This window comes from Dermacentor variabilis, chromosome 7 (assembly GCF_050947875.1).
Source record: "Dermacentor variabilis isolate Ectoservices chromosome 7, ASM5094787v1, whole genome shotgun sequence".
NCBI classification, from domain to species: domain Eukaryota; kingdom Metazoa; phylum Arthropoda; class Arachnida; order Ixodida; family Ixodidae; genus Dermacentor; species Dermacentor variabilis.
In genome coordinates, this window is record NC_134574.1 from 29,285,478 (window position 1) to 29,298,279 (window position 12,802).

At 45.6% G+C, this 12,802-nt stretch overlaps 1 protein-coding gene across 1 annotated transcript in view; it reads left to right on the plus strand.

The window, feature by feature from the left end:
* The window catches only part of LOC142588993 (uncharacterized), a 113,416-nt gene that overhangs the window by 18,282 nt on the left and 82,332 nt on the right, over positions 1-12,802 (plus strand). Inside the window, exons 2-3 of the mRNA XM_075700787.1 lie at positions 5,105-5,184; positions 8,216-8,284. Coding sequence (XP_075556902.1) covers positions 5,109-5,184; positions 8,216-8,284 — 145 coding nt within the window. The 5' untranslated portion in view covers positions 5,105-5,108. The remainder of the gene's footprint in view (positions 1-5,104; positions 5,185-8,215; positions 8,285-12,802) is intronic.

The following is a 12,802-nucleotide window of genomic DNA, read 5'->3' on the forward strand; positions in this document are numbered from 1 at the left end:
ATTCCCAAATCATGAACAGCAGGTTGCCGTTATCCCTCAAGAGAAAAGTATATAATAGCTGTGTCTTACCAGTACTCACCTACGGGGCAGAAACCTGGAGGCTTACGAAAAGGGTTCTACTCAAATTGAGGACGACACAACGAGCTATGGAAAGAAGAATGATAGGTGTAACGTTAAGGGATAAGAAAAGAGCAGATTGGGTGAGGGAACAAACGCGAGGTTATGACATCTTAGTTCAAATCAAGAAAAAGAAATGGGCATGGGCAGGACATGTAATGAGGAGGGAAGATAACCGATGGTCATTAAGGGTTACGGACTGGATCCCAAGGGCAGGGAAGCGTAGCAGGGGGCGGCAGAAAGTTAGGTGGGCGGATGAGATTAAGAAGTTTGCAGGGACGGCATGGCCACAATTAGTACATGACCGGGGTTGTTGGAGAAGTATGGGAGAGGCCTTTGCCCTGCAGTGGGCGTAACCAGGCTGATGATGATGATGATGATGAACTTGAACTTGAAAGACCTATCGGATCGCCTCGATCGCTGGGACCTGCGGGTGCAAGAGTTTGATATCCAAGTAGTGTACTGATCTGGCTGCAAGCATTCCGGTGCGGACGCCCTTTCTCGCTCTCCTCTACCCCATGATACAGCGTCTCTTTCAGTCCAGTACACCGCTATCTCAGCGCTCAACGTCGAGTCTGTGCATTTGGAGCACAGAACGATCCGTGGACTGTTCCCTGCTCTACCTTTTGTCAAATTTTACCGCCATCACGCCTTCCCATGCAGTCCGCCATCAAGTCTTTCATTTCACCGTGCGAGACAGCCTTCTCTATCGCCGCAGTCATCTACCGGAAGGTCTCAAGTGGTTTTCGTAATACCTCATCACATGCGCTCCGACATCTGCGCGGTTTCGAATGCCGACCCACAGAGTTCTCACTCAGGCGTGCTGAAAACTTCCTCAAGATTTCGCGAATGTCTTTACTGGCGCGGTATGTTCAGCTTTGTCGCGAAGTATACCCGTGCTGGCGAAGCCTGCCAACAATGCAAGGTTTCTCCGCAACGCTCGATCAACGCACTTCAGCTCTTACCTTGCCCGCCGCGGTCTTACAATCGTGTCGGCATCGAACTTTATGGCCCACTCCCGAGCACTACGTATGGACACCGATGGATAATTGTTGGGCTTGACTATCTCACGTGATGTGCTGAGACAGCCATCCTTGCAGCCGCTACATCACGTGAGGTTGCTCTTTTCATCCCGCGCTATTTCGTGCTTCGACATGACGCTCCTCAAGAACACAAAACACAGCGCGTGGCTTTGTTTCCCATGGTTTGAGCCCTGCCCTTCCGAGTGCCAAGCCGCCCAGCGCACATCTACTGCGCACAATGCTTAGACCAATGGATTAGCTGAGCACTTCAATTGCACTTTTGGCGACATGCTCCCTACATACGTCACGTCGGACCGCTCCACCTGGGACATGGTTCTCCCCTTCGTAGCCTGTGCTTGCCATACCATTACTCAAGCAACCACACGTTTTCCGCCGTTCTTTTTGTTGTATGGACGAGACACTTGTGCACTCTCGACACAGTATTGTCCTACCAATCCCACGCCTCTGAATGTAGGCCCATATTAGGAGCAGTCGAATACGCTGAAGAATGCCGCCCACTTGAACGCTTTTTCACAAAGGAGTGTCAAGCTCATCAGCGGTATCGGCATGACCATTACCTGAGCCTTACCATTTTGCGTGTCAGCTCCCTCCTTTGGTTAGCGATTCCTCCTCAGGTTCCCGGTCTTTTGTAGAAGACCGGGAACCTGAGGAGCTTTTGTTCCCGGTCTTTTGTTGTCGGTCAATACGGCGGACAATATCCGATCGCCACCTGTATATCTGCTGTATGCTATGTGTTCGAGCCTTTGACTCCATCTGACAACCTTCGGCATCATGGTCGTGAGACAGTGTACACGAGCTGGCTTAGACGTTATTATCCCCTTATCGTGCCGTCTAGGAGAGTCGCCAGGATGACGACTTTTCTTTCGTGGGGTCATTGTAGGAACGAACATAGCACAAAGGCTATGGCGGCCGCGTGGCTCCTCAAGTGAGGAAGATGAAGACAAAATGGTCTGTGTCGCTGCTTCGGCTCTCGCCGTCGTTTGGCTGGGAGTGCGCGGCTGCTTTCTGTGTTTGACCCGCTAACCCGCTAACGGTCAGTAAACCTCGTAGCAAACGTAATGTGTACAAGAAGTGAGAGTAACATTTTTCTAGTTATGGAACACAGTAAGTAAAAACAGGCAGCAATCTCGATAAACATATTAAGACGTCGACAGAAACACGTTTTAAACAAATACAGATAATACGAGCAGATGACGTAATCAGACAAGTGATTCAATGGTGGACCTAAAACGCGCAGCACCATCATGAATAATGACACTGACTGGAACATTATTTGAATCGATGCTTCCTTGAGAAAAGAAGGTGTAGCGGTTCTTCGTCAATTATGTCTATGTATAGCCAAGCGGTAATGAACGTCAAAAACGCGCGGACAGATGTAAACCCACAGTTATCGAAGATGGTAGAAGGGAAACAAAACTAGCAGCAAACAGAGTACAGAACAAAAGTCACTAAAGCAAACTCATGTGGATAATAAGTCATACGCGCGGCGTTCAAGAAAGGAGTGAAAACGTCTCACACGTTCATTTCCGTTAGTGACGAAGGTCGGCGGTAGAACTGTCGTGACGATTCTAGTTGGAGGCGATCCAAGGCAGGAACTCTCGTGAGAGGCGAACTAAGACACAATGACGGCACTGGTCATTGTATGAGGCAGGCGACGGGCCCCAGCTGCATTACCGTGGCCAGCGTACTCAAATGGGTGTCAGGCGGGTGGCGTCTACCGCCCCAACTCCACATGCCACATCGAGGAAAAGGCGCCGTCAAAGCAAATGCGTCCCTTAGGACTGAATTAGGCCTCATCCTGGACACAGCTTTACGCTTCTCCGATAGGCAGGTACGAATAGGCGACAGCCAGGCCCTTTCCACACGCGTCGCACCAGGCGCCCCTCCGTGTCTTCACCAACAGGCAGGCGCGTCCTCTGGGCTGCCTCAGGTACCGCAGCAGGAGCAATTGCTACTGAGTCTTCGAAAATCGCGAGTGCGCCTCGCCGGCTCGTTCGGCACCCGCCTCTTCCTCTTCCTTTTCTCCTCTTCAATTTTCTTGATACTGCCAAATGCGCAAGCTGTCGACGATGACGATGATGACCTTGATGTGTTTGGCGGATACCCAGTCACGGGCATTTGCCACGAAAACGGTCCATGGCTCGCCTTCTTCTGTTGCTTGTTTCTCGGCACACAATTCTCGACGCAAAATTCAAAACTCTCATGAGTTCTCACAAAGCCCACGTTCACATAAATTAAATGAAATTAGGTTCTTAACAGAAGGAATGAAGATGAGCAGTTCTCCTAAGATGTGGCTGATCAACTGCTTTATGGTGGCTGATACGAATGGAAAGAAGGTATGCTGGTTTGATAAGGGTGTTGTCGGGAGGGAGGGTATGGTAGAGTTTATCATAAAGGCAAAGTCTTAATGTTTTGCGGCACTTCCTAGTTTAGGAAGATTAGCCCTTGATTTTAGCTGAGTGACACTCGTATGATATCAGTAGCCAGAAGAGATGAATCTGGCTGCACGATTTTGTACCTACTCGAGTGTCTTGCTAAGGTTGTGTTCATGAGCGTGCCAGATCGTGCACACATATTCCAACTTAGGTCCTACAAGAGCCAAATAACTTAACGGAAGACGGGGAAGGTGTAATATTACGTCATAGATAGCCGAGGATGTGGTTAGCTTTGTTTGTGATGTGCGGACGTGTGGCGACCACGTGAGGTCACGGGTGATGTTAACTCCTAAATATTTGGCGCAATCTACTGAAGAAATGACGACACCATTAGGCATGTACGTATTTATTTGATATTCTTGTCGACTATGAAAATAAAATACGGAAGTTTTCTGAATATTAAGGACAACGAGCAACGTATGACAGCGAATTTCAACGTTTATTAGGTGGTGGTGAAGCATTAGTGTGCGGTTGTGATTAGTGATGGAGTTATAAATGACACAATCATCCGCGAATAGACGCATGTTTGAAGAGATGCACACGGGGAGTTCATTGATGTAAATTAATAAAGTAGAGGGGCAAGGCACTGCTCCCTCTGGGATACTGGAGGCGACAGTAAACAAGGTGGAGTTGGCTTCATTGGCGCAAACAAACCGTTGGCGTTCGGTGAGGAAGTCTCTTATCCATTCAAGCACTAAGGGGTGTAAGTTTAGACGTGATAATTTTGGGCAAGAGTCAATGATGAGGTATTTTATCGAAGGCTTTTCATAATGCAGAAATATGGCGTCTACTGGAATGTTATTGTCTGGACTAAAACTGATGTCGTTAACAAAAAGCTAATTGAGTTTCGCAAGGAAGGCCTTGTCTGAATCCGTGTTGGCTAGGAGTAAAATAATCGACGGAGGTTGAAAATTTGAGACGATGTGAGTGAATAACGTGCTCCATTATTTTTTAACACGCAGTGGTGAGTGTAATGGCACGGTAAGTGTTTGTTGAGCCACTTTTTGGAATAGGTATTACTTTGCCCATTTTCAAATCTAAAGGAGTATAGCCTGATTGAGAGACTGTGGGAAGATATCCGCTAAAATGGTGATGACGATATGCTTAGCATCTTTAAAACTATGCGAATAAGTCTGCTCTCTCAGATGGGGTTAGTATTAATGAGCCGATAATTTTAGAGATACCACGGAATTCTAAATTGATACTAGCCATGTATGGATAATCGAAGAGGCGGCATGCTGGAAGGCTAATGGACAGTTCCTTGGTGAAGACAAACTTAAAGATGGTGTTAAGAGTCTCGGTAACTATATGTTTTGAAATGGTGATACCGGGTTAATTTAACAGAGATGCAGAGTCGAAGACTCACGAAGGATGATAGTTCTCCAAAATTCTTTTGGGCTGCTGCACGAAACCGAAGAATTTCGCTTACTACGTGCTAATAGAGAGTCGAATAGCTTCGCCGTAGATCGATCTTTGGGTAATATATCACTGATAATTTCTATTTTATAGAATAATGAAACTATGGATGAAGGTAATCAAGCCTAAGGAAGAACAGCCATATATCTATGCAGCTGAAGAGCGCTCAGAAGGTAAATATTCCATTTGTTAACTTTCTTTTATTCCGGCACGATTTACCCGGATGTTCGAGGCGTGTATGCAGTGTCGCTATTGCGGCCGCCGATGGTGTTTTCGTGCAGTGGCGGTGGATGTATGGCGGTGCATGTCGTGCTACCAAGATTTTGCTATTATACAGCCTAATGCGAGAAATAGAAAACGAAATTAAAACTCAGGATAAATTCCCATAACCAAATTTTCCGACCTCCAATTGCGAACTTTCTTTTTGTACGTGTCCGTTTTTTGTCGTTTGCCTACTTTTCTTCCATCAATCTTCCAATTACCTCTTAATCTCTTGCGAACTTGTTTGCTTTGACCCTGCTCTCGCTGATCCCAGGGGCTTCAAGGAGACAAGTGGTGGCTAAATCAACCGCTGGGCAGATATCTTCACATTCTAATACAACATGCTCCATCGTTTCCCTAGCTTTACGCAGCAAACACAAGTTCTAAGGCATCGTGGGCTCGCTTCGAAAAGTAATGAGCTTCGCTTTGAGTTATCATAACGTGTTTCTTTACCGACATCATTTTTCCCCTTAAGTAGTTACTTATGACAGGTTTCCTTTCCATTGCCGCTACCCATGAGATCCTTTCAGCCTCTCTGACATTTGGTTGACGTTCTTTGTTGCTGTGTTGCTCACTCTACAGGCCGCATTGTTGCTGGTAAGCTTGCTATTTATTTCCTCCGCTGTGAATAATCGTTTTTCCTGTACACTGAACAAATAAATCAACACTCTACATGTCCATTTACTTTCTTTAATATTCCTCAGTAGTTCTTCATAATCAATTTTAGTGTGAGCTTCCCTCACTTAAAAATTTGTCCAGTCCATATCACCCAGCACAGCTTCATCTTTAGTCTTCCCGTGAGCGTCAACTGAAAGGCGTCCCATAGACCGTTGGTCGCTGTCGAGTTCTGATTGTACCCTTGATTTCAAGCAAACAACCGCATTTGCAAATGCAAGTCCTCAAACCGTTACACCTCTACACATTCCCTTGAGCACATCGTACCTATTGTATCCCCGTAGCGCTGTGTGTTTTATTATGGCTGCATTTCTCTTTCTTTCGCTGTTAGTGTTGTGCCTGTGTTTCCATATATATATATATATATATATATATATATATATATATATATATATATTTACCTAACAAGGTATTTATATTCTTTGACCCGAGGTATATCCTGGCCCTGTATTGCCACTGTCTGTTCGCTGTTTTCATTGAATATCATAACACCAGATTTATTAATGCTAAGGTTCGAACCTAAGTTGTCGCCTTCCTATCCACAGATATTACCCCGAAGTTGCAAATCCCTTTCCTTGTAAACTAGCTTCACGATGTCGTCAGCATAAAATAAACATGAAAGCTGCTGCTCTAGTACTGCAGCCGCCTGTTTGTATTAGATAATAAACCCATATCACTTCCTACTAGCACCCTCTTCATCCTCACCATGTACATCTGGTGACGCTCTGCTGAAAGCAGTGGAAATAATACCAGGCAGTTGGTGACAAAGTAGAATGAATCGAATTAGTGGAGGTAAGAGGGAGAAAGATGGAATTCACTGGTATAGACCATTCACCATTACACTGGTAATACACGGATTAGCCATGCAGGCAATTAAATTAAACCTTCAAGCATGGGCAGAAAATAACAGCATTTCGGGAGACCTTTAGAATGCCTTCAGAGTAGGTAGGCGTTTGGCTTATAAATTATTTGTCCTAACCTAATGAATTGAAATATCAAGCGAAGAAAGCAGACCGTTATGTTTCACCTTCTTAGAAATTGTAGCGTCGTATGACAAGGAAGACCGCCACATTTTATGGGATATCCTGAAATTGGGAGGCTTAGGCGACGACTGTCTGCACCTTTTGAGAGAGATTTTCCTAGAAAATACCGTTTACGTTGAATGGGAAGGGATGACGAGTGAGGAGAATGTTCATATCAACAAGGGACTGTGGCAGGGGTTGCCTTTTTCTCACTGCTGTTTATGATGTATTGGCGGTATTGGCGGTATCGGCGGTATCGGCGCGTATGGTGAGAACCCTACCGCCACTTATTGTCTTCAGAGAGCACTGTAGTGCAAAAATGTTGCGTAATTTTACAGGCAAAACCTACGTAAAAATTACGTAGACCTTTCTGTTTTATCAAAAACGGCAGGACTACGTACAAAAAAAAGCGAACGAGAGCGTCATTTTTTCAAATATGGAAAGCCGGCCGTACTTTCGTGTGCAAGTCAATTTAACAGGTGAAGAGCGAAAAATCAACACTGAAAGAGTACAAAGAAAAACACTCTTTACTCTCGCCGGTTACATATTAGCTCCATAGATAACGCTGTCTGAACATACTTCTCAAACCAATCTCAAAAACACTGAAAGTAGGATATGTTTGAGTGGTGGCGCTGCTTATCACCGTTAATCGCGCCTACATGCCTCGTTGCGATTCTCCGGCACAATAGTACTGGTGGCGGCAAATGGTGGTGTCAGAAGGAAGTTTTCCTGACGCATTTGCGATTTCGCTCTGAATTGAAAGGAATCCGCGCTTCATCGTCACAGAGGTAAGTGATTTAAGTGTTTTTGTCTCGTTATTGGTGGACGTCGTGCGTACGAAGTGCACCCCTATGGGCGGTGATGGGCTATGCTGTGTTCTCTGAGGCACACTGCAACGGCATACCTGCTTAGCCATGAGGATTGATAAAACGACTTCGCGAATCTGGGATAAGGGCGCGTTGCATTTGCTGTGGAGATGTCATACGGACTACAACTGAAACGCGTAATCAATATCAGAGCAGTTTACGCCTCTAGGAGCTTCCTATTCGTCTGTATGTGGCCGATGGTTTACTGCCATTAGCACTGCAGTGTGAAATTTGTTTTGTTGTGTACTTGTCGTTTCAAAATAAAGTGTAGTAGGCGATTCCCTTAGCAATCTCTGTCGACGTGTTGCAACATTGTTAGCCATATTCGGTGACTCATTGCACCACAGTGAAATTCTTACTCCTCATTCTTTTTCTTTAAGGTTCGGATGCAGTCCCCTGGATGGGCGTGCATAATCGCTGCGTGCACACGGAATCGACAGATTGTTTGTGTATGAACATCTTACAGAGCATATTCGAAGAGTATTCCCTTACGTTACAATGAAAGGACGGTGTAGCATGCTTGCTGCAGTAACCGTGTGCCATCTGAAGTATTAGTGACACGTGTATCACATGGTGCGCTTTCCATTCTTATCGACCCGAGCAGGCGTGCTAGAACGCAATAGTGAGTGTCCGCGCGATACCGATTACCGGTAGCTGCGAAATGAAGAGATTAATTTGATAGCTGCCAGTCAGCATCAGATGCCCCTACTCCTCGAATTATTTGTTTTTGCTCTCGACAGCCAGTTACTAAGATCATCGTTTTGAGGCAGTATGCCCGCATTGCACGTATTCTTGGAGTGAGCACTGCCACGTCAATTGAACCCATATGCGGCGAAAGTTGTAAAGAAAATTCATGCGATATGAGTAAGTTTTAGCACAACCTTGACAAAATACAGTGGTGGCAAAATGCGCGTAATATATATTCCCCAGTTATGAATATTCTAAACACGTGTAAAAGCAAATCAAACGACATGTGAACAGTGATGTTCAGGAATTGTTCTAATCTTTGCTGTCTATAGTTGCCTAGACTAATATTTCCTTTTTTGCATCATTGCAATACCTATTGTGAACGCATGTTGCGTGCGTTGTAAGCTACGCGGAGCACAACGTCTGGTTTATTGCAGAGTAGAACGTGCTTCATGAAGCCATTTTTTAGATGAATTGAACTATCCCATTAGTAACCTGCCGTGGTTGCTCAGTGGCTATGGTGTTGGGCTGCTGAGCACGAGGTCGCAGGATCGAATCCCGGCCGCGGCGGCCGCAATTCGATGGGGGCGAAATGCGAGAACACCCGTGTACTTAGATTTAGGTGCACATTAAAGAACCCCAGGTTGTCGAAATTTCCGGAGCCCTCCACTATGGCGTGCCTCATAATCAGAAAGGGGTTTTGGCACGTAAAACCCCATAATTTTTTTTATCCCATTAGTACTTCATGAAATACTGTGAGCTGTCTCGCAGCATTAGGCGCAATTCAGTGAGTCGCTTCTATAGTTATGTATAAACATGTTTTTGCTGGTGTTTTGAATCAGCGGTCGAAAAATGACTAATATCAGTATTTGAAACGCAGCTGTGGCACCAGTGAAGTATGTATGGGTGCCGCCGTGCGCTCAGTCCCTAAGCCATGGGGCCTTCTGGAAGTACCAGTGCCACAACAGTCAGTTGTGTTGTGCTAATTGATATGGTGAACTGTGTCGTTCTATCGTATATCGGTTTTGCATATGCAGTCCTGATGGATATTGACTGCAAATGTTAGTGGAATGATGAGGCCTCCGCAAGTAGAACAACTGATCAAGAGGCATCCAAAACGGTAACTGACATTTTGTTCGACCCGTGGTAACCAGTTGTTTCAGAATGAGCACGTCGGCTTGAAAGGGATATTTTTCCATACCTGATTTGGGTGCACATATGAGTGGTGTTTGATAAACACTAATAGCGCAGGAATACAGGATTTCCGGCCGCAGATAAAGCAAGCACCTATAAGATAATTGTTTGTGTAGTGTTGTCCTAATGAGTATCCAATTACATCTGCGTATTCTTCTCTAGCACTGCCATGCCGGGGCTCCATAGTAACTTAGTGAAGCAATTGTTAATCTCACTGTTAGCCACTGTTGAGTCTCTGTTCAGCTAACTGTAATAGGTGAACATGCGCCGACGTAAGGGGTGTGCGAATATTCAAAACTTTCACATAACGAAGCAAATATTGTCCTATTTGATGTTATTTCCAAATCGATTATTCACTATTTGTATATGCGGATATTTCGAAATATCAACTGCGCAGAAATAAACTTATATTTGCGCAAAGGTACGGCAAGTGATCACTCCGCAGGCATAGTATGGAAATAAAACATGGAAACTTACGTAACGCAAAAGGCTAGGTCGCTTAGGTGGCCGCACTTTACAGGCTGTGCAGCGGTAATTCGCGCTCTCTTAAAGTCCTGCGCATCGAAGAAACTACTTCTTTGCTCCTAACGCTTCACTTGTGATATTTAAAAGCAACGCTTGGTAACGTACTGCATATGCGGATATTTCGAAATATCAACTGCGCAGAAATAAACTTATATTTGCGCAAAGGTACGGCAAGTGATCACTCCGCAGGCATAGTATGGAAATAAAACATGGAAACTTACGTAACGCAAAAGGCTAGGTCGCTTAGGTGGCCGCACTTTACAGGCTGTGCAGCGGTAATTCGCTCTCTCTTAAAGTCCTGCGCATTGAAGAAACTACTTCTTTGCTCCTAACGCTTCACTTGTGATATTTAAAAGCAACGCTTGGTAACGTACTGCGTAATCACAGAATATTGCTCATTTTATGAATACTGGAATGTGAACATCCTTTTATATTCGTTGTGATAGCAGCTAATAATTGCTTAAAAAAATATTGAATACTCGATTCGATTCGCGTCTTGTATTATTCGATTCACCTCTCAAAGATCACTATTAGCGCACCCCTAGTTAGGTCCAAGGTTGGAAGGAAACAGAACCGTGTAAAATTATAGCCCTAGCCCGCGGCTGTGTTAGGTGGCCAGGCGACTAAAATATATGAATATTTACAACGGAAGGAATGCTGCTCCCAGGCAAAAGGGAAGACAATGGGCAAAAGAAACGCATTGAGTTTGTCCTATATGTAGCACCGTTCCATTCCTTTCTAAACATGCACCAATTGGCCCAGGTCAGAATGTTCCTGCTGTTTTTCTGAATGCTTCAATATTATGTGATGACACGCTAGCATATGTGCGAGCAATTGCGCGAGTTGTGGTTGCTTTCGCACTTCGGCGTGAGGATACTTCATTGCTTACCATTTGGTGTAGAACTGCACAAAGCAGCAATAACAGCTACGCTGCTACCACATCTTGTGTCAAGGGTCGGTGCGTGTTTCCTAAGATAGTCCTTCAGTCGTTGGCCTGTTTGTACTAGGTAACGCTGCTGTAGGGCAGTAGGATGTTGTAAACAGCACCGACGGCACTTGCTATGAACTCCAGCACATACCTTATGCAAACTTGACATCTTGGCTTGGTCTGGTTGACATTTTCCTACGTTGCCAGATTGCCGCTAAAAATAAAAAGGGAATTACCACGCTGTCACGAATTTGCTTGAATTGACGGCTGCCATTATGTACTTACTGTGTAACAGGGGTAGGCCACGGCGTCCTCGAAGTTCTCCGACCTGAGATGTAACCGACGTTCAATGCCATTAAATGCTTCTCGTTGATGTATGTGAAAACCCAGTGCTAACAACCTGTTAGAGGCGAACGTTGTAGCTCAGTCTAATAGCTCCACTGCACATCGTGCACAGGTTAAGGGTGATTTCGGCTGTGTCTGTTGCAACAACACAATTCAGTGCTCAAGTGCGCTAAACGAACTTTGAGTGTGGGGTATAGCTGAAGCACAAGGCTCACCAGGGAAAATCTTAAGGCCCAGATATTGGAGCTTCCCTTCCTGTAGCAGTTTTGCTTGCGTGAACATGCATGACACAGTGGAGAATGCGTTACAATAGAGCTAAGCGCCTTGAGTAGCCTTACTTGGCTACTTCTCACAGCGGAGAAAACTATCAACAAATCGTAAAACACTAGCTATTGTGGGCACCATGGTAGTAAAGACATTCTGCCTCAGTAAGAATTCGATGCCAACGATTGATCGATTGGTTCGTTGAGATTCACCCCCACCGTCGGCGTCCGAGACGCACCGTCAGAGACGGTCTGCACAGGTGGCTCAATGGGTGACTTAGATTCGAACGACAAAGCCGCTGCAGTAACGAACAAACAACAACTTGTATATACAGATGAAATTACAAAGTTCGGTTACAAGATTGCATAGTTTCAACAGTACATCGGTTACAAATAGTTACACTGGTTTGGACCACATAGGGCGACCCTATTTCGGCAGAGCCGATGGTGCTTAGCACCGAAGCCACGTCCAGAACTCCCCATCGGAGCGCTGCGGCCACGTTTTCTAGACGGAACGCTCCGCCCACAATCTTTGCTGGCGAATTACTGTCGGGTTGCGTCTCAACTGGACAATCCGTTCACCAATCACTGTGTTCAGCAGAACTTGCGTGCGTGATTGGCCAGTCGAACAACCATCAGTCAAAGAACATCTTTTTTAGTACAGTTCACAGTGTAGCATCCTCACCCGAAATACACAATATGCAACAACAAAGGCGTGAGGGTCACGCCACTGTACACATCGCAAGTTCCGAGCAACGGCTCGCGAGCACAGCCGGCGCAAGAAGCACTGAGCAACAAAATACATTCACAACCCAAAAGCCTGGGAACGTCGGGACCATGTTTTCAGTGCTCGAACACGTGCGCGACGCGACCGGATTCCAAGAAACCGAAGGCCACGCGGCGCCATAAACAAGCAATTGTTTGCAAGCCAAACTGTCACACAGGAGCACGGGAAAATTGTCCACCCGCCAAGGTCGTCCTCGTGTCCGGGCCGTAAACCGAAGAAGACGTCCCCACGACGCCCC